The 20,650-nt window shown below is 52.8% G+C and overlaps 1 protein-coding gene across 3 annotated transcripts in view; it reads left to right on the top strand.

Annotated features, from left to right (window-relative positions):
• Nucleotides 1-5,136: 5,136 nt before the first annotated feature.
• The window catches only part of RNF213 (ring finger protein 213), a 115,078-nt gene continuing 99,564 nt past the window's right edge, over nt 5,137-20,650 (top strand). The window contains exons 1-4 of one of the 3 annotated variants that reach the window (XM_067022277.1): nt 5,306-5,422; nt 7,772-7,913; nt 15,473-15,633; nt 20,324-20,473. In XM_067022277.1, coding sequence (XP_066878378.1) covers nt 7,784-7,913; nt 15,473-15,633; nt 20,324-20,473 — 441 coding nt within the window. In that variant the 5' untranslated portion in view covers nt 5,306-5,422; nt 7,772-7,783. Of the gene's footprint in view, nt 5,423-5,747; nt 5,835-7,727; nt 7,914-15,472; nt 15,634-20,323; nt 20,474-20,650 lie in introns of those variants that run through there. The other 2 variants (XM_067022278.1, XM_067022279.1) reach the window with 2 other exon arrangements.

Genomic DNA, 20,650 nt, shown 5'->3' with positions numbered 1-20,650 from the left:
GAGAAGGGGTCCAGGCCTGCCCATAATACACGAGTCTTTTTAGATTCCGTGTTCTCCATCTTCTGGTGTTTCTCCTTCCAGGACCCTGAACAGCCAGCTAAATGGTTCACCGTCAGCCCCAAGGCAGCCTTTCCTTACCTGAGGCAGTTTCTCTTTTTCCACAAGGCGAGTGTGTCCTGAAGCTCTGCCTGCTGGGCCACACCTGGCCAGAGCTGTGATGGAAGTTGTGGTCCCTTTTTGGCCTGTGCCCACATTCTGAGCCCACCCATTCTGGAACCCAGAGATCGTCCAATTCACAGTGTAGCCAATTGATACACTCAGGTGGAACCAATTTCGAAAACCCTCACCACTTATGACTCACAGCTCTGCTTCTCGGAAGCCACTTTAGCAAAACACAAGCCTATCTCCTGGGAAGCCGACCAAGGATGTTTATCACAACCTCGTTAGCAATTTTGGAAAATGAAAGCAACCTAAGTGTCTTGAACATGGAACATGCAAGGAATGAATTGGTGTAGGTACTACCAGATTTTTGAGTGAGAAAGGCAAGTTGCAGGGTGATACCCATCTTAAGATACCATTTGTGTAAACACACCCACTAAATGATGGTATGATACATGTATGAGATTTTTTAAAGTTCTGGAAGGATAAACATCAAACTCATAACTGTGATTACTTCTTGGGTTGACAGTAACCATATCTGTATGGTTTAATATTTCAAAGAACATTATATTGATGTATACTTAAAAATTAAATTAAAAAGAAAAAGTATGGAGAATTGCCTGGAAAGCATTTGGAACTTGGTGTCAGAAGATGCAGGGCTGGGTTCCATCATTCTTTCTCATCAGCCAGACAAGCTCTCTGAGCCTTGGTCTATAAACTGGGGATCCATGTGACTGTACTGATGACACAGTTGATGGAGGCTTTCCTCACCACTGGCTGGCATGGCAGGTTCATAACGCATGATGAGTAAATTGTCTACTCTCTCTGACCCTTAGTTTCCACATCTTCCAAAGGGTCACTGCACAGATTAAATTGAAGAGAAGAGTGGAGGCCTGGGGTGTATGTGTAGCAGGCATTTAAGAAGTAGTTGCTGCTGTCATGAATTGAACCTCCTCAAATTCTATTTGTCCTACCCTCCCCTGTTCTCACCCTGTCTTCCACGTGAACTGAATGTCTAATGCAGTTCAGGCAGCTCCCCCTCAAGGTGTGGCTTCAATAAAAATTGTGTCTTTGGGGAAATGGCCCTGGGAGGAAGCCGCCTGATGCAGAACCCTGATAATGGAGACAGAGAGGTTGGATGGGAGGCGGAAGGGGAAGGATTTAGGACTCAGGCTGCAATGCCAGCATCATGTCCCACCCACGCCCCAGTAATCCATTTACTTGAAAATGGAAGAGGGCAGGAGATCTGGTGTGACTGCTCTGTCATGCCTGCTCTACAGCCTGAAGACGTCCTGGAGCAATGCTCTCGGTGCCACCAGCCCCAAACGGCAGCAGCTGTGGGCTCTGCAGCCACATCCCTGCAGACCCCACACCCAGTTGGCAGGGGAGGCTGAGGGTGCTCTGTGAGCTAATGCGGGGCAGAGTGGTGGGCTTTCCCATTAGTGCTGGAGTGGGGCAGGGACCTCCATCTTTCCTTAAGATAAAGTCTACCTGGGAATTCCCAGGCGGTCCAGTGGTTAGGACTCAGTGCTTTCACTGCCGTGGTCCAGGTTGAATCCCTGGTCAGGGAACTGGTATCCCACAAGCTGTGTGGCAAAAAAAAAAAAAAAAAAGATAAAGTCTACCTGGAGGAGGTCTAATCTGGGCTAACCGAGGAGTGAATAGCAAACCCTTTGCTGCCTGAAGTATGATTATTTTTATAAAATCTGTTTTGGGTAGATCTATCTACCCTTTGTAAATTTAGCTGCTGATGCTGGCAAAGAGCCTGTTTCTCCCCTCCCCACTTTAAAAATAATTTTAATCCTCTGGAAGGACCAAGTTCATCCAAATCATATGAATCTTTGTGCAGTGCCGACAGCTGAATCTTTTAGAGGACTTCTGGCAAAGCCCATGGAACTGGTACCTGTAGGGGGTTGAACTGTGTTCCCTAAAAGAGTTACATTTTTGATCCTAGGAACCTGTGACTGTGACCTCATTTGGAAATAGGGTCTTTGCAGATGTAATTAGCTAAGTTCAGATGATGTCATACTAGACTTGGGTGGTGTCCTTATAAGAAGAGAAGACAGAGACACACATACAGGGAGGTTCTGTTGTGGGAGCCATGAAGGTATTCCCTTACGCTCTTCTTCTCGCTTCTGCCCCTCCTGCCTCCCTAAACAGAAAAGGAAACATAGTTCCTTACCGGCTGCTCTTCCTTCTGTCTGGACAGGCCTGCAGCCCAAGGTGGATGAACTCATTTAATGCTGACAGAGGACCGAATTTTTGGCCCCCAGTGTTTTAACTTGGGGGACATCTGACTCGGGAACAGCTACTCCATAGTGTCCAAAGAGCATGATCCTCAGTCAAGAATACCCAGGCCCAGAAACCTGACTCCTACCAGCCAAACTTTGCCCCGACCACATAGAGCCCCAAAGCCCCATTAGTGTGAGTCTCACTCCTGTCTTTGCATGGGGAAAACAGCTGAAATGAAGATCTGGAGGCAGGCTGGGAAGTAGATGCGAATGAAGCCCAGAACTACAAGCCCCTCTTGTTCTGCATGGCTCTGGAGTTAATGTGACCGTTCTATTCAGCTTGCCTGGTCACACAGGCCCTGCTTTGAGACGGCTGGATGCTCTCGTCCGGGGCAGAACCGCGTCCCCTGCCCTAGCAACCCTCACAAGGCCCTTCGTTCCAGCCTCTCACCACACTTATCCTCCCAGCAAAGTGTGCCTCGGAGAGCGTCCTTTCTGCAGACGACCGCAGGATTATCAAGTTAGGCAGGCAAGGAGCAAGAACTGGCCAAAAGGTGTGTTTGGGGCCCAAATGAATCCCTTCTACAAATGCATGAGATTGAGGAAATTTCAAGTGCTCCAGTATCCAAGGGACCAGGAAGATATTCTATGCTGGGTTTGGCTGGATGGGCAGTGGAGCTAAGTCCAGGGGCTCCCCTGCTGTGTCATGCAGCTGACCTGGGGAATAATGACCAGACAGACTTTCCCAAGCAGATCTTCTATATGGAGGAGCCTGGGCCCTTTATGAACAATGGGCCAGGAAGAGAGGATGTCCAGATTCAAGCCCGCAGTGTCCACAGCACCATCTTTTTAGGGACAAAGCTGGAGGTGATGCCATCTGAAACCTTTCGTCAAGTCCTCTGGCTTCCTCGTCCCCTCCTTCCTTCACCCCACCACCCTACCATCCTCCTCCACCCTCCTCCTCTCTGCGCCTGGCTCAGCCCTGCAAAGTAAACTGCATCTACCACTGTCTTTGTATTTTGTTATTTTCTAATTACGTTAGATCATATATTACATTTATATACTATTTAATGTTATACTATTTTTTTATTTTTAAAAATTGTGTGCATGTTTCAATGCATACATCTATTGCATTGATATAGACTAGGGAATGTGAGGGGTTTTCTCTGTGAGTATTCAGGATGGGCTCCTAATACTGGCTTTTCCGTCTTTTCTTGGTCTTTATTGGATGTGGTATGTGTGTTTTGACTCGGTTCTTTGGGTTGTTAACCATCTTTCTGGTGCTGGTGTCACCCAAACTCCACGCCTGGGAGTGCGTGCTATAGCCATGGCCCTGGGCAGCCAGGTTACACTGGACTGTACAGGCTGAAGGAAGACTCGGTAGAGTAGGTGACCTGATAATCCAGCTGGATTGTTCCACGTTTATCTTGAACCACAAACTAAATTGAAGGCAGGACAGCGGATCCCCCCCACACCCCACCATCTCTCTAAGGTTGGATTTTAAAACTCCCTTTACTGTTTCATGATTCCTCTAAGGAGTGGACAAGGACATGGAGAAGAGGGTGGAGGGGAAGATCCCCTGGTGGCATTAAAATGGCCTAAAGTCACCTCCCTTTGCAGGGCTCAGTCTCTCACTGGAAGAATTCTAATTCCTTAAGGCTGTGTTGGGTTTTCTTTCTTATTTTTTTTGGCCACTCTGCGTGGCATGTAGGATCTTAGTTCCCCACCCAGGGATTGAACCCGTGTCCCCTGCAGTGGAAGCATGGAGTCCTAACCACTGGACCACCAGGGAAGTCCCTGTGTTGGGTTTTTTAATGAAAGATATTGCACCTGGCAGGTAAATGTGTTTCCTCAGGCCGTGTGATGTGTTCGTTCTGACCCCACCCAGCACGGTATTCTGACAGTGGTGCCCAGTCTGTTGGTCTTTAGCGACTCCCCGTCACCTTGGGGCTGGTCCAGAATTCTGATGTGCACACCACCAGGGTCCGCAGGTCCCTACTCTGCTGGGCCCAGCCAAGCTCTGCTGGCATCCCCCCAAACCCTAAGCACTGCCTGAGCTCAAAGATGCTGGGGTTGAATGGCTGGGAGAAGCCAGCCCTGCAAGGGGTAGGCACTGCAGGAGGGGAACCCCCAAGAAGGACAGAGCTTGCTGTTCCCAGCCCAGAGGAAGGACAGTGTGACTGGACGGTGTGGGAAAGGAGGAAATGGTTGGAGAGGTGGGTGGGAGCCCTGGGCCCTTTCAATGTAACAGTGATGCTCATCCTAACTGGCATTTGCAGCATCACATGGGCCCGAGCTAGGCTCCTCACAAATAGCTCTCAGGCAGGTGCTGGTTGGGAGGGGAGAGGGCAGTGAGGAGTAAATAAGCTGATGTACATCAAGCACTTTGCCCGGGGCCTGGAACACCAGCTTTCACTGGAATAGTAGTTCTCCAACAGCCCTAGGGCCAGATTACGAGCCTCACAGATGAGAAAACTGAGGTACAGAGGCAGGCCGGGGCGGTGGCCTCTAGGTTATCAGTGACCAACACAAGGCTGAGCGTGGGCCGCTGTGGTCACTTAATCCACACAAAGCCCCGATGCGATGCGGCAGGTGACCTCCACCTTGCATCCGAGTGGCTTGAAGCTCGGCTGAGTGACCAGCCTCGTGTCCTCGGGGACCCTCCCGGGCTGGTCGCCGGCTCACAAGGTCCTGGACACTGTCCAAGGGGCTGGGGCTGGACTCCGGATGCGCGCGCCCGGGCTCGGCCCGCGGCGTGGGGGCGGCTGGGGTAGACCCACGTGCGAACCCCAGTCCTCTGCCCGGCCCGAATCAGGGCCCCTCCGCCTGCCGCCCCCGTGAGCAGCGGCAGGAGGCGCTTCCTCTGCGGCGGGCGACCTGGCCAGGCGCCGAGTCCACTGGGGGGCGCCACTCGACGGCCACACCCGAGCGAACCCTGCTGTGCCGGCCGAAGCGGGAGGAGGGGCGCGACCCGAGACGCGAGAAACGAAACCGTGCGGACTTGCGGCGGTGTGGGCGCAGGAGCAACGCAGGTGCGAGCTGGCGGGCGGGGCGGGGATTCGCAGTTGCGGGGCCCGGGCGCAGGTACACCGGACGCGGGTCTTGGCGGGCGGAGTGCAAATTTACAGGGAGGGATGCCGGGTCCCGTGAGTGCGGGGCGCAAGTTCCCGTGGGCACCGGCTGTTTCACGGGTCGGAGTGCGGGTCCCCTGGGTGCGAGAGGGTCCCACGGATCAGGGTCCCCGCCGGTCTGGGCCACGGTCGCGGAGGCCCGGCCCGAGGCGTTGCCAGGGAGCGCTGCTTGCGTCCCGATGCGCCGCGTCCGGCCGCTGGACGCGCCGGGCCGCCCCCTTCCTGCGGCGCTGAGTTTCGGTTTCGCCGCAGGTTCCCTGTCCATTCCCGCCCCTCGGCGCGGTGAGTCCTGTTCTCCGGCCGCACGCAGCAGGTGGGCTTGGCGGAGGCAGCGCTCTTTCCCCGGGCCCCAGCTACATTCCCGGGGGCCCAGCCTCGGGTGCGGAGGATACCCTGCGGGGAAGCGCCGGTCGGGCTTTGAACCCGAGAGCTGCCCGGGGAGGGGTCGCGGCGGGGCATGATAGCGGACCGGGACGGGCAGACCTGGGGGCCTCTACCCGGGAACGGAATCCTTCGCTCTCATTAATTGCAACAACGGAAAAGTGATGTTGCGAAAAATGCTCATATCTTTGTTTCATGGTAACTTTTAGGAGAATGGCATCACTGCCCACATCACCGAGCCGCCCAGAGCGCAGGGTTTTCTCGACTTAGCAGGGGCTGCCTGTGGCCAGGAGCTAAAGGCCAGGTTGCCACCTCGCCGGTTTTGGCCTTGAGAGTCGCGACTGGGAGGCGGCCCTTGGGGAAGCCGGGGAGGGCTGAGAATGGGGGAGTGTGAGGATGGTGGGGGCCACTGCCTGGTTTTCTTTGGTGGTGGTTGGCGGAATGTGGCTGGAAAAAAGGGGAAGGGAAAAGTCAGGAAGCTGATTGAATAGAGAAGTGTTGGTGCCGGCCCTCGCGTTTGCCCTTAGGCCCCTGGTGCTGGCGAGAAACAATAGGACACTTGAGTGAGGAATTCTGATCCTTGCTGTGAGTTTTCTGGTCTGTGGGGAAGCAGAGCTTTGGAGAGAGAGAATACACCTTCGGAGAGAGGCCTGGGCCCTGGGGAGTCATTGAGAGTATTTTAGTGAGAGAGTACCCAGACGACAGTGGTGGTTGCTTTAGGGTGGTTGATTCAGGGGGCGTGTGGAGGGGAGAGGGAAGGTGGGGACCAGAGCCCTGAGGGTAACTGCGCACACTGAGTGCTTTTGGTCAGGCCCTGCCCTGTGCCCCCTCCGACCCCACCACCAAGAGCCCACCATCAGGGAGACCAAGCTGGTGGTGTCAGAGGGGTACCCATGCCGCAGATGAAGTGAAAATGAGAATGGGATGCGGGGGCTGGTAGAAGGGCTGGAGCAGGGAGTCGCTGCTTGATGAAGCGACTGGGGAAGGAGCTGACTTGGCCACTGCTCCAGCAAAGTTCTTGGATCTGAAGCCAGCAGAAATGGGTGGCCAGTGGAACTTTGTTCCCCAAGAGCCAAGACACCTGTCTCCACTCTCACCATGGATGCACTAAGTTGTCCCTGGAGGCTGGATATTCTTGGCCTGAGTCCTGGCCTTGGCATGACCCTGACCTTGGTTTGCTGCCACTCCCACAGAAGGTGTTCTGAGGGCCAAATGATCAATGAGAAGAGTGCAGGCTTAGCAGATGGCACTCCCCGTTATTAGAAATCTTGACTACTGGCCCCGTTATTAGGAATCCTGACTGCCAGCCCTATAGCCCTGGGCTGCCCTGTGCAGGCTGGTTCCTTTGGCAGGCTCTGACTCAGCCATTTGCTGCCAGCGTTTCTGCAGTGAGGCACAGAGAGTCTGAGTCCCTTGCCTGGGGCATACAGCAGATATCTCCACCCCATGTCTTATCTCGGGATTTTGCACAAGCTGTGTCTCTGCTTGCTCCCCCACTACCCCCAGTCTCCACTCACTTGGCTCAGCTGACCTGGCTCCCAGTCTCAGCTGGGCGGGGACATTTTTAGACTCACTGAGTGATGGAGAGTTCAGGAGGCTGGGAGGGGCAAGCTTGGTGGGGGCAGCAGAAAAGGAAGTGGGTGCTGGAGCCACTGGGGGCTCAGATCAGGAGGGAGTTGGAGGGGGAGGTTGGTATGAGGCAGGCCGGAGCGCCTCAGGGGCAGTGATCAGGCTGGTTTTCAGTTGAGCAAGGAGAACTTCTAGGTAGCTGCAATTTCACTTTCCCAGAAAATGAAACTGAAGCAAGGCTGTGGTCACATGACAGGTGATGGGATATAAAGCTGGCTGCCTCGGGACTCTTGCTTCCAGATCTTCAGAGGCATGCCAGCCTCAGGCATTCCCCTGGCTGGAGGTATGGAGTGTCCTTCCTGCCGGCATATCTCCAAAGAGGAAGCCCCGAAGTTCTGCAGTCAGTGTGGACAGAAGCTGCTTCCTGTAGCCCCTGTACCAGGTAAGGCCCTGATGTGGCTGGGAGCCCAGTGAAGCTGGTGGTAGTGGGGCAGTCAGCTAAGTCCCCCCTCCCTCCCTAGAAATGGAGACCTTGGCCAGCAGGCAACCCAGGCCAACAGTGACATCTTCTATGGCTAAAGAACTCTTTCTAGAAGAAGCACTTTTCTTAGAAATACAGTTTTATCTGGCCCTTTGCTGGAGGCATCTGTCACTTTTTAAAGAATTTCAGTTTCATTTCTTGGAGAGAACTTGGGGTTTTTCTTCTCCCTTGAGAGTGGGAAGTGTTGGGCTGAGCTGAGGAGTCTTAGAGGATTTCAGAGGATGCTGCATAGTAGCAGTATCCTGGGTCCACTTGGTGGGGGAGGGGTCCCCACAGCTTTCATAGGCCCCTGCCTGGTGAGGGGCGGCTGGTAGGTGCATGAAGGTAGAACCGTGTCAGGTGGGCCTCATCTGCGGATTCTGGTCGGTCCTTGATTCTCTCGGTGTCCTGGACAGTCCAAGGACTGTCTCCCTGCCCCTCCTAGTACATACTAGGCATGCTCTGAGCGCAGGACTTTTGCACTGCCTTTTCGCTCTGCCTGGAACACGCCTTTCCTCAGAGGGCAGCACATCTCCCCTACACCCTGCTTCCAGTCTTTGCTCAACTGTCTTCTTTCTTCTGGAGGCCCACTCTGACCACCCAGTTGAAGACTGTGCTCGCCCCTCCCCTTCACTCTGAATTGCACTTCCCCAGGCTCTTTGTCCTGGTAGCACTTGAACCATACCAGGGTGGGACTTCAGAGACATTTGCTCTCTTGTTCACTGCTTTATCCCAAGTCTCTTGTATGCTCCCTGGAACACAATAGGTGCTCAATAAATAATTGCTGAATGAACCAAAGAAGGTGCACTTTGAGGCAGGGATGAGATGGAGACCCCCAGTTCTTTGATCGATCCTGTTTCTGCTGTATTTGTACAAAGTGCTCATGTTACAGATGCTTTCTTTGGACTGTAAGAGGTATGGAGAGGTGGCGCTTTTTGTTGTTAGTTTTTTATTGATTTTCTTTTGCTTCTAACCCTTCAGCAGGAGCTTGGTGGGCAGCTGAGTGTCCACTCTTATCATTGATTCCTGGTCCAGATAGTGAATCATAGCATGGCTGAGCTCTTGGTGTCCAGGAAGAATTTCCCACCTGCCAGGGCTCCCCACCCTGGTCACTAGAACATCTGCCTGACTAGGGGGCCTTGGGAGGAGGGGTCTTTGGGACCTCAGAGACTAAAAACACAAATAAAACCAATCAGCTAACCTGTGATTTCCCCGATCCTGTGCTGAATATTGAGGGAGGAGCTATCATCAATTCCTATTTTAGAGATGTCAAGACTGAAGCACAGAGAGGTTAAGTAACTTGCCCAGAGTCACACAGCTAGCAACTGGCAGAGAAGGGATTTTTGAACTCAGGAGCCAGAACCAGTACCCTGGAAGGAAGCTGTGGTTGAGGTCCTACTGGCCTAGCATGGTCGGGGAGGAAGTTTTCCTCTACCCTTCTAGGTCCTTCAGGTTTGTCTGAGAATTAACTTGACATGAGACAGATTAACGGGAGAAAATCAGAACTTCATTTGAGTCTCATGTCCTGTGCCTGGCACCTCCTGAGACTGACCCCTTTGGGAGGGCCTCCAGGAAAGCTTGCTCTCCCTGCCACCCTTTAATTCTGTGTGAGGGGCTTTCCCAGGGCTGCTGAGAGCAACTGATGTGTCTTCCAACAGAACAGGGAAAAAGGCCTTGTCTGAGAACCCTGGTCACCTTCTAGTGTCCTTCCTGTCCAGGCATGTAGGGAGAGCAGGCAAGGCAGCTGTCCACGTCGGCCTGGTCAGAGGTCACTCCAGGGCCCCCAACCATGAGCAGGGCATGATCACTACCAGGATGGACAGCCCACGCCTCTGAGATGCTTGGTGTCTCTGCCAGCTCCAGGGGCAAAGGCTTTGAGAGCTGTTGGGGGTTTGCTGGCTTCTGGGCTGCCTGCTTATCCTCTGTGAGCACAATGAGTGCTGGACAGGGCCATTGTCCTTAGGGCTGGCTTGCTGGGGGCGGTCTCTTACCCATCACTGGGGGTCGGGGGTAGGGACCAGGCCCTGGTCACTCAGTGTGGGTCACACAATAGGGCTGAGGACCCAGGTGTTGAATGGTGAGTCCTGCCTCTGACCCACACCCACTTCCTGCCTACCGACTTCTCTGCTTACTCGCACGCCAGCCAAGCCTATATTTACAGGAATGGAAACTGAAACCAAAATGTTGGGAGGCTTGGGTGAGCTCCAGGAGTTATCTCCACCTTTCAGCCACTTGTAGGTCTGCCAGGTCGCCCAGCCGGTGAGCCCTGGGCATCCTGGATGCTGGGCTCCCTCTGGTGCTGCAAGTGGGGCCCGTTCCTCTGGAACTTGAGCAAGGTTGGGACCCATGGAGCCAGGAGGGGCTACAGTGCAGGTGCCAGAGGTGCCAGGACACCTGGGTCTGGGCGGTGGGGGGAGTGGGAGGCCACGCAGATAAAGGCGTGAAAGGGGAGTGTGTGGAGAGTTCCAGGCCACCCTGGGCATAGGTGGAGGGTGACCAGCTTTGCCAGGGGTGATGTTGGTGCAGTCTGATGATAGAGCAGGGGTGATGTTCATCTGGTCCGATGGTGGATGGCTTCCAATGCCAGTAGGTTCAGCGGGGCAGGGGTAGGGGGTGGTCAGGAGCCCCTCCCCCACCCCAAGTCACCCCTGTTCTGGTAGGTGCCCCAGGGAATCCAGGTGGGACTTCCTCCTTGAGTGCTAGAAGGTTATTTTGGGGAGGGAGGAGTTCTGGGAAATGAATTTTTTTCTTTTTATTTTCTGCATTTCCAAGTTTTTCTTGTCAATGTTTTTTTTTTTTTTTTTCTTTTTTTAATTTTTAAATTTTATTTTGGCTGCGTTGGGTCTTCATTGCTGCGCGCTGGCTTTCCCTAGTTGCGGCCAGTGGGGGCTACTCTTTGTTACAGTGCGCGGGCTTCTCATTGCAGTGGCTTCTCTTGTTGCAGAGCACGGGCTCTAGGCATACGCGGGCTTCAGTAGCTGTGGCACGTGGGCTCAGTAGTTGCGGCTCACGGGCTGTAGAGTGAGCATAGCTCAGTAGCTGTGGCGCACGGGCTTAGTTGCTCCGTGGCATGTGGGATCTTCCGAGACCAGGACTTGAACGCGTGTCCCCTGCATTGGCAGGTGGATTCTTAACCACTGCGCCACCAGGGAAGCCCTGTCGCTGTTTTTATAATGGAAAAAAGTAAGATAAGCAGGCTGAGACCTCTTAGGAGTCCAGGAGGGGCTGGGGGCCGCTGGGGGAGCTCTGGAGGCAGCTGCGGTGGGCGAGGGGTGGCCCCAGGGTTTGGATGTAGCTGTGAAGGCCTCACTGGTCAGGGAAAGAGCCGCCCACCTGCCAGCACTTGTGGGTCCACTGATTCGGCCACTTGGTTTCTGTGGCTGCCTGCACTGGCCTTCGAGTTTGTGCTGCAAGGAAGGATAACATTTCCCTCTTTCCTCCTAAATTCTTTAGCTGGTCTAACAATTAAATTCATAAGAGAGATTAACATTTCATGTGTACGGGAGCCCCATAAAAATAGGACACCCAAAAGGCAGCCAGGTAATTGAAGCTTCTGTAACACCCTTACTTAAGGAGAGGGGTAGGATCTGGGGCTACAAAGAGGTGGGCTTTTCACAGGAAGGCAGAGGAGAAGTTTGGAAAATAGAGGTTGCTCTATTATGCAGATAAGTTTTTTGGTAAAATGGTAACTATAGTAATGGCTCTCTTCCTGGTATAGACCAGGGTATAGACCTAATTTAGGTATAGACCTAAATTTTCTGTTGTAAATTTAGGCCGTTGAGGGGGAGGCCAAGAGCTTTTCTTGAATCTGCTTAGTTTTAATTGTCTTTAGCACAAAATAATCCTCTTGCCAAAGTGACATATTTGGGGTGGGAAATTCTGCTCCCCTTCAGTGCCCACCTCACCTGACCCAGGGGCTGCCTGGTGGTAGGAGGAGTGCATGGGCTGAGAGAGTTGCGTTGTTCTATGCGGTAGTTTTAATTGTTTTTAATTGTGATAAAATATTTAAAACAATGATGGAAGAGATTTTCACAAACTGAAGTATGGGGAAGTCGTTTGGTCTTATACATGATTCAGCCTGAACTTTGTGTGAACTGGAACAGCCTGACTCATGGCCTGTCAAACATACCTCACACATGTGCTTTAACCATTAGCGACTCCACTTTGAAGATAAGGATAAATGCCTCCCTTGTTGTGGCGACCACATCAGCACCCCCCCCCCAAATTTAAGGTTCACTTCCCAGACACCCGGGGTCATGCTGACTTGCAGTGTACGTGCTAATCTGCTTCATCTGAAACTTTGAAGGGATGTACCCCTGTCACGTTTGGTATGTGTTCTTTGTTCTGACAAGATATAAACCTGCTGAAAACCGTGCTTCAATGGAGCAGTTTCTCAGAACTACTGAGAGGCTGCATCCTGGGCTGTAGTCCTCAGTTTTGGTCAAATAAAACTCTCTTCTGTTCCTTATTATAGATTGATGATTATTGATTATTTGCATTGACACAAAATTTACCATTTTAACCACGTTTACGTGGACAGTTCGGTGGCATTAGGCACGTTCACAATGTTGTACAACCATCACCACCATCCATCTCCAGAGCTACTTCTTTTTTTCAAACTGAAACTCTGTCCCTATTAGACACTAACGGCGCCTCCCCCTCCCCAACCTCTGGCATCTGCCATCCTACTGTCTGTCTCTATGACTTCTACTGCTCTAGGGACCTCATATAAAAGCTTGAGGCATGCAGTACTTTGTTTAGCCTTCAGAACAAGGCAGCTGCAGCCCTGTTTTCCAGCTGAGGGAGGGGTGGGGTTTGCTGAGTGTGGCAGACCCAGAGCTGCTCCGTGGGCTCACTCGGGAGCCTAGGCATGGAGTCTGTGCAGCTGACTGATTTAGGTTGAACTAATTTTGTAGCAGTGATTTGGGGTTGCCTGTGAGGTCCCTTCCCTTCCCCCCTATTCATGTGCTAATCAGCCATTGACTGGATTTGGGGATCTGTCTGAAGGGGAGCTCATACCCTCTTAGCCCTCTCTGGATACCTGTGTGTCTGTTACCTGCAGGCACACCTGTCTGCAGGGGCGCTGCAATGGCAGGTCATGCTGTCCAGCGTGCATGTACCTGGTGAGCCCATGCTTCGTGGGGCAGGGACAGGAATTTGCTCTGATTCAGCCACAGTCCTGGGGGAAGGACCGTGGCCCTAGCGCTGTCCCCGGAGCCTATCCTGGCCTCTGAGCCTGAGTTCAAGCCCTGCTCGCCCCCTTGCCAGCTGGGGGCCTGAGCAAGTCACAGCGTGGCTGTGAGTACTTGATGGGTTAGCATGCAGAGTATCGAGTAGGTGCTAGTTACGTTTTGCTCCTACTGAGTCCAGCTAGTTTCTTTTTTATTTTGATGATTGTAGACGAAGTACATGCTGGTGCAAATGACCTGCATGTTACAGGAGGAAATAAAAAATGGTAAAGCCCCCTCAGCTTACCACCAGCCCAGGCCCTTCACATCCCCCATTAACACAACACCATTAACTGTTTGGTGTGTCGCCTTCCAGATGTTTCCTCCGCGTGGAAACATGCACACACGCACATGCGTTTCTGTAAGCTGGTGCACTCTGCTTCCCTCGTGTGGCACTGCTCCATGGCCTCTATTTGAGGCCGGCCTCAGCTCTGCCACGCAGCAGCCGGCCCTGTCCTGGACTCCTGTTCTTTTGCCACAGATGGCACAGGGCTGGGCTGGATCCTTGCATGGGATGTGCCCTGAGGCCAGTCTGTCTGGAGGACAAGCTCCAAGGAGAGGCCTGCTGGCCCCCAAGGGCCAGTGCATTTACCATGGAAACCTTCAACCCCACCCCACCCCCCGCAGCCCCCAAGGCTTCTTCCGGCCCCTCTTGTCTGCAGTGTCTTCAAGGTTTCATTTCCAGCCATACCCTGTCTAGATTTGGGCCAGTCAGATGGGTAGAAACGGGTACCTCTTGGGTCCCACTGTCACTTCCTTCACTGGTAGGGAAACTAAGTGTCTTTTCGAGGGTTAAGAGCTCACTTATAATTATTTTTCTTTGAACTGCCTCTTTTCTTTTGGGAAGATCATTTTCTCCCTTTTTTAGGTTATTCTTACTGATTTTCACAGTCGCTGGGGCTGTTTATATTGGAGGCAACTGGAAACCCAGCTCCCTGCTTCCTCGGCAGGAGTGCACTGGGCCGCACATGCTCGTGTCCACACCGAGGGGGTCTGATCTACGCACAGCTCTGCATCTTTCTCAGGTCCCGACAGCCCTGCTTTGTCCTTATGCTGCTGCCCTCATGGAGGCAGACTGGTCGTTTCCAAGCATAGGGTCTCTTTGTCTGACTGGGAAGATGGAGTTGATGAGTTCGAAACCCCAGTAACCAGCCCTGGACCCCTGCTATACTTTTGCCAATCATTGGGGCCACGGAAATGCCAGGTTCTGATTGTATCAGGCTAATGGGGGCCCACCCGCCGCAGTGGAGGCCGGGGGAAGAGAGAGGAGGTCAGGATGCCCACAGTTTATCATCAAAGGACAGTGGCCCCGGGCTGTCGTGTGTTACAGATACTCTCCCAGCTTTATTTAGTTCTTTGGCCTTAAGGTTCAGAGTGTGTTTGTAGATGTTTAATGTATTTGTTAGAAATTCTGATTCCTGTTAATTGAAATCATCCAGTGAAGGCTCCTGAGGGGCTTTATGTTCCAGGCGCTGGGGACTCCAAGAACAAGGCCACTGGCCCCTGCCTTCCAGAACTTACAGAGGAGGAGGGCGGTGATATGACTGGGCACTGGGAGAGGGGAGTGGAAGGCGCTTTTGGAAGGTTCACTCTCCTCCCGGCGTGGGCCTGGGGCCTTGGGGATCAGTCTAAGGGAGGCTTCCTGACAGAAAACCGTCTGGAGTGCGTGTGTCTCTGGGGAGGGCATCGAGACCCAGGTTTGAAAATAGGGCCCCTGAAGGATTCAGTGTGTTGGGGGGGGGGGTCACTGTATCAGGCTCTTGGTGCTGTGGGTGACAGCTCTAAACAGGTGTGATTTTGGAGACAGACCAACCCTCAGGACACACGGATGGATGAGTGCAGGGAGGTGTTGGGAGACCCCTGGGCCTTGCTGGGAGAGGGGCTGGGAAGGGGGAGCCCGCCCCTGGGGAGAGAGGAGGGCTGCTTTTGGGAGGGAGGGCCGGGCAGCAGTCCCGCTTTGGAGCTGTGTAGAGTTTGAGGTGTCGCTGAGACATCAGGGTCTGGGGCTGTGCTGATGCAGACATCAGGAGGAGCTGGACTGTCCTCTCTTGCTGGGCTGGGGCCGGGGTCCTGCGTCCCTCTCGCCCACCAGACAGCAGAAATTGTACCAGGCTTGCCTCACCACACGCAGGGCAGGACCTCGAGTGGGGAGAGGGCTAATCTTGGACAACGCTCGTGGGAGGAGTCCAAGTTTTCCTTCATGATGTTCACTTGTTTTTCCGAGATGTGACCCATGTGCATCTGCCTTTGTAGATTCTGAGAACAACCTCGAGGCGACATCGGGACCGGAGGGAGAAATGGAGTGTGGACAAGAGCTGAGGGAGGACAGCAACTCTTTCTTGTCCCTGGGCTCAGGTGATTGGCAAGAAAACCCAGATGAGCCCCGTTCGGACGTCTCCTGGCAAACCCGGAGAGTGAGTGCCTGGCCCCTGGGGAAGTGGGTCTGGGAGGAGTGGTTCTGCCCATCCACCTGCTCTGCAAGGACGCTGTTTCCTGCTGTGGTTTCATCAGTGGCTGAACAAGGTCCCGCATGTCCCCACAGCATCCTCTCCAGGACGACGTTATTACTCTGATGTGCAGCCTGTCGGCCCCTGCATGCTGGGCTGTGGCAGAGCCGCCCCTTCTGTGCCTGATTCATCGCATGGTCTCTGGTTTCCCATCTGCCTTCCTTTTCCTCCCACCATACCCAGCATGTCGTATCTCTCAGACGCTGTGCTTGGGCTGGGTCTGGGTGCCTGAGCTTCTGCCACGTGGGTATCTGACTCTTCTCTGGGCATTTTGTATGCACCAGGAAGTCCCTAAGGTGCCTCCAGGCTCTGAGGAAAGGAGGGTGCTCGGGAGATGCCACCAGTTACCCAGACGTTCTTCCTCAAAGGGGAAGCCAAGCTGTCTGGTCTCCCTGTAAGTGTCAGACCCTGAGAGAGCGTCTACTGAGTAAGTGACCAGGCTGGAGCCCAGGCGAGGCTTGCAGAGAGTTACCTGGACAGATTCAGGGAGAATGATGGGGGAGAGCTCCCCATGCTGAAGTCTAGCCTGTTCAGACCCAGACAGCCGGGTCTGTTCCCAGGTTTCTTACGGGACTGAGAGGGACATTTGTCTCTCTGCCTGGTAGGGGCTGGTTTCTTGTCTGGTCCTCAGTTGTTCTTTGTGGTCAGTGTGGGAGGTGCTGCAGCTGGCAGTGTTGCAGTCCTTTGTGAGTATGTGTGTGCGTGCATGTGTGAGCAAATGTGTGTACATAGTATATGTGTGTGCACTCATTTGAGAATGCGTGTGTGTGTGTGTGAGTGTCTGGTAGTTGTGATGTGTATATATGGGTGTATCCTTTCCCTTGGACAGTAATCCTGTCCAGAGCAGGATGGGCCACGTGGGACACTGAAATTTAGGGTAAACTCTTTTTTTTTTTTTTTTTTAAATTTTATTTATTTATTTTTGGCTGCGTTGGGTCTTCGCTGCTGTGTGCAGACGTTCTCTAGTTGCAGTGAGCGGGGGCTACTCTTAGTTGCGGTGCGTGGGCCTGTCATTGCAGTGGTTTCTCTTGTGGAGCACGGGCTCTAGGCATGGGGGCTTCAGTAGTTGTGGCACACGGGCTCAGTAGTTGTGGCACGCAGGCTCAGTAGTTGTGGCATGCGGGCTCTATAGAGTGCAGACTCAGCAGTTGTGGTGCACAGGCTTAGTTGCTCCATGGCACGTGGAATCTTCCCAGACCAGGTTCGAACCTGTGTCCCCTGCATTGGCAGGTGTATTCCTAACCACTGTGCCACCAGGGAAGTCCCTTGGGTACACTCTTAAAGTGAGTATCAAGAAACATACACCATTAGGAAGTAAGTGTATGACACTTTGAAAACGGTATTGAGCCCAGCAGGATTAGAACTTTTTTTTTTTTTAACCTTGACTGAGTAAGTTTAAGTTTCTCTTGGAAGCAAAAATGAGCAAGAATAACCAAGAAAATTTTTAAAAAGAAAAGCCTTGAGTGGGACTTGATGTATTAGATGAACAAAAACATGTTTCAAAGCCAGTCATTAAAACAGTGAATCTTGGGAGGAGTCAATGTACCAGAATAGCTAATCCAGAAACAGACCCTAATGTGTATAAAAACAGTTGGAGAAAATATACATAAATATTTATCTGACCCATGGATGGGGAAAGATTTTCTAGTAGTAATTAAAGCAAAGGTGGAAAATACAAATAAAAGATTGGTATGTGTGACTCCAGAAAAAGTCTTAAAAGAATTAAAAATCTCATATCATATGAGTACAAATGAAGGGCAAACAGTTTAGGAAAAATATGTATTTACGTATTTGTATGTACATAAAAAGATTTGTATTTACATAACATTTTTTTTAGCAAAGAGTGAGTTGCCTCAATATGTCAAAAGCTCTTAGAAATCAAGTAGAAAACAGTAACCAACCCAATAGAAAGATGGGCCAACAATAGATATAGTCCACAGTAGAGAAGGTAGAAATGGTCATTAAACATATAACTGTCCCACCTCTGAATCAAACACTCAGAAGAGCTGCAAGGTTTTATATTAAACCTATCAAACTAACAAATTGACTAAAAGTCAGCATTTGCAGCGATGGGGCAGTTTTCTTCCTGCAGGTGAGAGTAATGTGGTGGGACCCCCTGTGAGGCAGGTGCCCTTTGACCTGCTCTTCTGCTTCTCTACTGTCATTGTCAGAAAGTAACCTCGGGCATGTGAGAGTTCATTTGAGGATTTTATCACAGCCTTAGTGCTTTACGGCCAAATGTTGGAGTCCACCTGAATATTCCACCCTGGGGAGTGTCATTTGTATCATCCTTACGGCAGAAAGTACTGTGGCTTCCAACTGTTATTTCTGATTAAAGATATTACAAGATATTACAAGATATTCTTGTAATCAAATCGGATAGATAAAAAGATAAAGAACAACGTATAGTAGAGTGATATCAGCAAAAATGGCAGAGGAGGAAACTCTGAGGGCCTCTCCCCTCAGAGAAACACCCCAATAAGTGAGAACTGTAAGAATAAACTTTACTGGAACTCTGGAAAATAGTCTGAGGTTTGCAGTAACTAAGTGAGCGCAGAATCAAGAAAAAGGGGCTTAACCTGGTAGGAGAGCTTTGTGGTGCTGTAGCTCAACCTTAACTCAGCCGTGCCCTCCTCTCCCGTGTGCTGGTGGTCTGAGGAAGACAGCCTCGTTCTGATGTTCTGCTGTGGGATCCCCGTTCTGGAGGGGGCCGAGCAGACCTGTCCCCAAGGAAGTATGTTGTGACCTGTCTGGGAGTTCCCAGAAGGAATAACACAGGGCACTTGCCTTTTTTACACCTTACTTGGAACTAACTCTCTAAGGGTGGAAAAGCAGCTGTGCAGAGGGTGTTCCTCAAAAGCACTGAAGGCAGAGAGAAAGGTGCTACCTGCGCTCCGCACCCCCCCAGGTGGAAGGTTCCAGCTGGGGTCACCAGCAGATGTGCCGGAAGCCTGGGGTGAAAAGCCTGAGAAGTTTCCTCTGGGGAATAAGATTTTGAAACGGCTACCAGGATTGGTGAGGAATCTGGAGAAAGCCACGCAGATGCCCAGAGCTCCCCCAGGGGTTGGGTACGGGGTTCCTCCTGGTGGGATGAGAATGATTGGGTTACATGGAAGCGATGGTCATACAGTACTAAATGCCACTGAGTTGTGCGCTTTAAAGTGATTAACTTTAGGTTATGTTATGATCTTCACCTCGATATAAGAAAACCGTGTCATATTGTCATAGAAGGGGATTAAACACAAAAGCCTGGATGCGTACTTACCCACACGGGAGAGGAAGCCAGATGCAGTGAACGCAGGAACGCTGGGGGGTTGTGTGGTGATGAGCTCTTGAGGGCTTCTCTGACTGTTACCAGTCCTGCAGTGACCTTACATAATCCTAGCAGACAGTGGTGTGTACGTGGTCGGAAGGGCCTGCAGGCGAGGCTGTGATGTTCTAACAGTGGTGGGATGACATGTGGGGGACCAAGGGAAATGGCCAGGGCCAGGACCCGGACCACTTGGCCTCATCCCCAGCCGCTGAGTGAGTGGGCCCTTCACCCGGCTGTCGTGTGGTGGGTGCAGGGGTGTTAGGGTTACGGGCCGTGGGGGGCTCCTGTCCCTACCTGCCCTTCCTGTGGTGGCCCTTTGGTGCTGACTGACTGGGAGGCTTTGGGGGTTCTTGCTTCCAAATGGATTCGTTCTCCCCCTGGGACAGCTTCCCCCGCCCTGTGAGGAAGAGGGGCACAGGATGGAGCCCGGAAAGTTAGGTTGAAGGTACCTACTGACCCTGTGGTTCCTTCCAGTGTCTCCTCGGTCCCGGTCCCGTCGTCGGCCTCCTTCTGGGAGGGGATGGAGCCAGCCTGGGTACCTGGCGCTGACTGGGGTGGGCTTTGTGCCTGGGCCACCCACGTGCTCTGACCCGTCACCCACTGGGCCTTTCCAAGTGCCCCTCGGAGAACTCCCCTTCCCTTTCCACGCTGACTGCCTGCCCTCCCCAACACTCAGTCAGAGGCTTGTGGTCTTTCCCCTTGTCCATCCCTGAGGGCAGTGCCAGCCATGAGGCCCCCATGTGAGAGGCCCAGGTACCCTCCCCTGACCTGCACCCAAGGGGGATGACACAGGGCTGGCTCTGTGCTACCTGGGGTGTGACATCCAGAGGGATTGGGCACTGCCCTGTGTGCCTCCCGTCCCCGAGATCCCCCTCGAGACCTGGCCTCAGGTGCTGGGCTGCCTGCTCCTCCAGGAGTGTCCCCGCAGCTGCATCTGTGTGGAAGCACCGGCCTAGGCATTGTGACGGAGCTTAGGGAACCAGGGCCTGGGCCTGTTTGCATGGGAGGTCCGGTGTGCCAAGGCTTGCAGGCACCAGCTCTAGCATGGGGCAGCTTGCCTGCATGGATTTGCTCTGCCTGCCACCTGCAGGACCCTTTCTTGGGTTCCCTACACCCGGGATCCCTGTGCCTGCTGAGCCTGGATGCCCCGGGGGCTGGGGGCCTGGCTTAGTCCTCACTTGAGAGCATCTCTCTGCCCGGGCCTGAGTTAGGGGTCCCTTAGGTCCTGATGGAGCAGTGCCTGTGGTCACCCTGTCCTGTCTGAAGGGGGTCATGTTTCAACAGGGAGTTGCCTCAGAGGATTTTGTAGATGCGGCAGATGGTGCATCCACGTCCGATGAGCTGGAGGCTGTTAGTTACTCTGCCTGCAAAAGAAGAAAAGAGGATGCAACCTGGTTTGAGGTCTCTGACGCGTGCTCTCCAGACTCTGAGCAGGTAGTTTGCATAAATAGTGGCACACGATGCCTCCTGCCAAGGCTTGCATGAAACTGAGCCCCACAGCTTCTCTGATGCTGAGGATGGCTGGTGGGGAGGCGCTTTTCACTCCTACCTGGGCTGATCTAGGAAGGAGCCATGCCTTTAGGTGTCAGCTCTTGTGACTCTGAGGATGTT

This window comes from Kogia breviceps, chromosome 19 (assembly GCF_026419965.1).
Source record: "Kogia breviceps isolate mKogBre1 chromosome 19, mKogBre1 haplotype 1, whole genome shotgun sequence".
Classification (NCBI taxonomy): domain Eukaryota; kingdom Metazoa; phylum Chordata; class Mammalia; order Artiodactyla; family Physeteridae; genus Kogia; species Kogia breviceps.
Note: the sequence above shows the minus strand (reverse complement) of the source record. Positions and strands in the feature narration are given on the sequence as shown.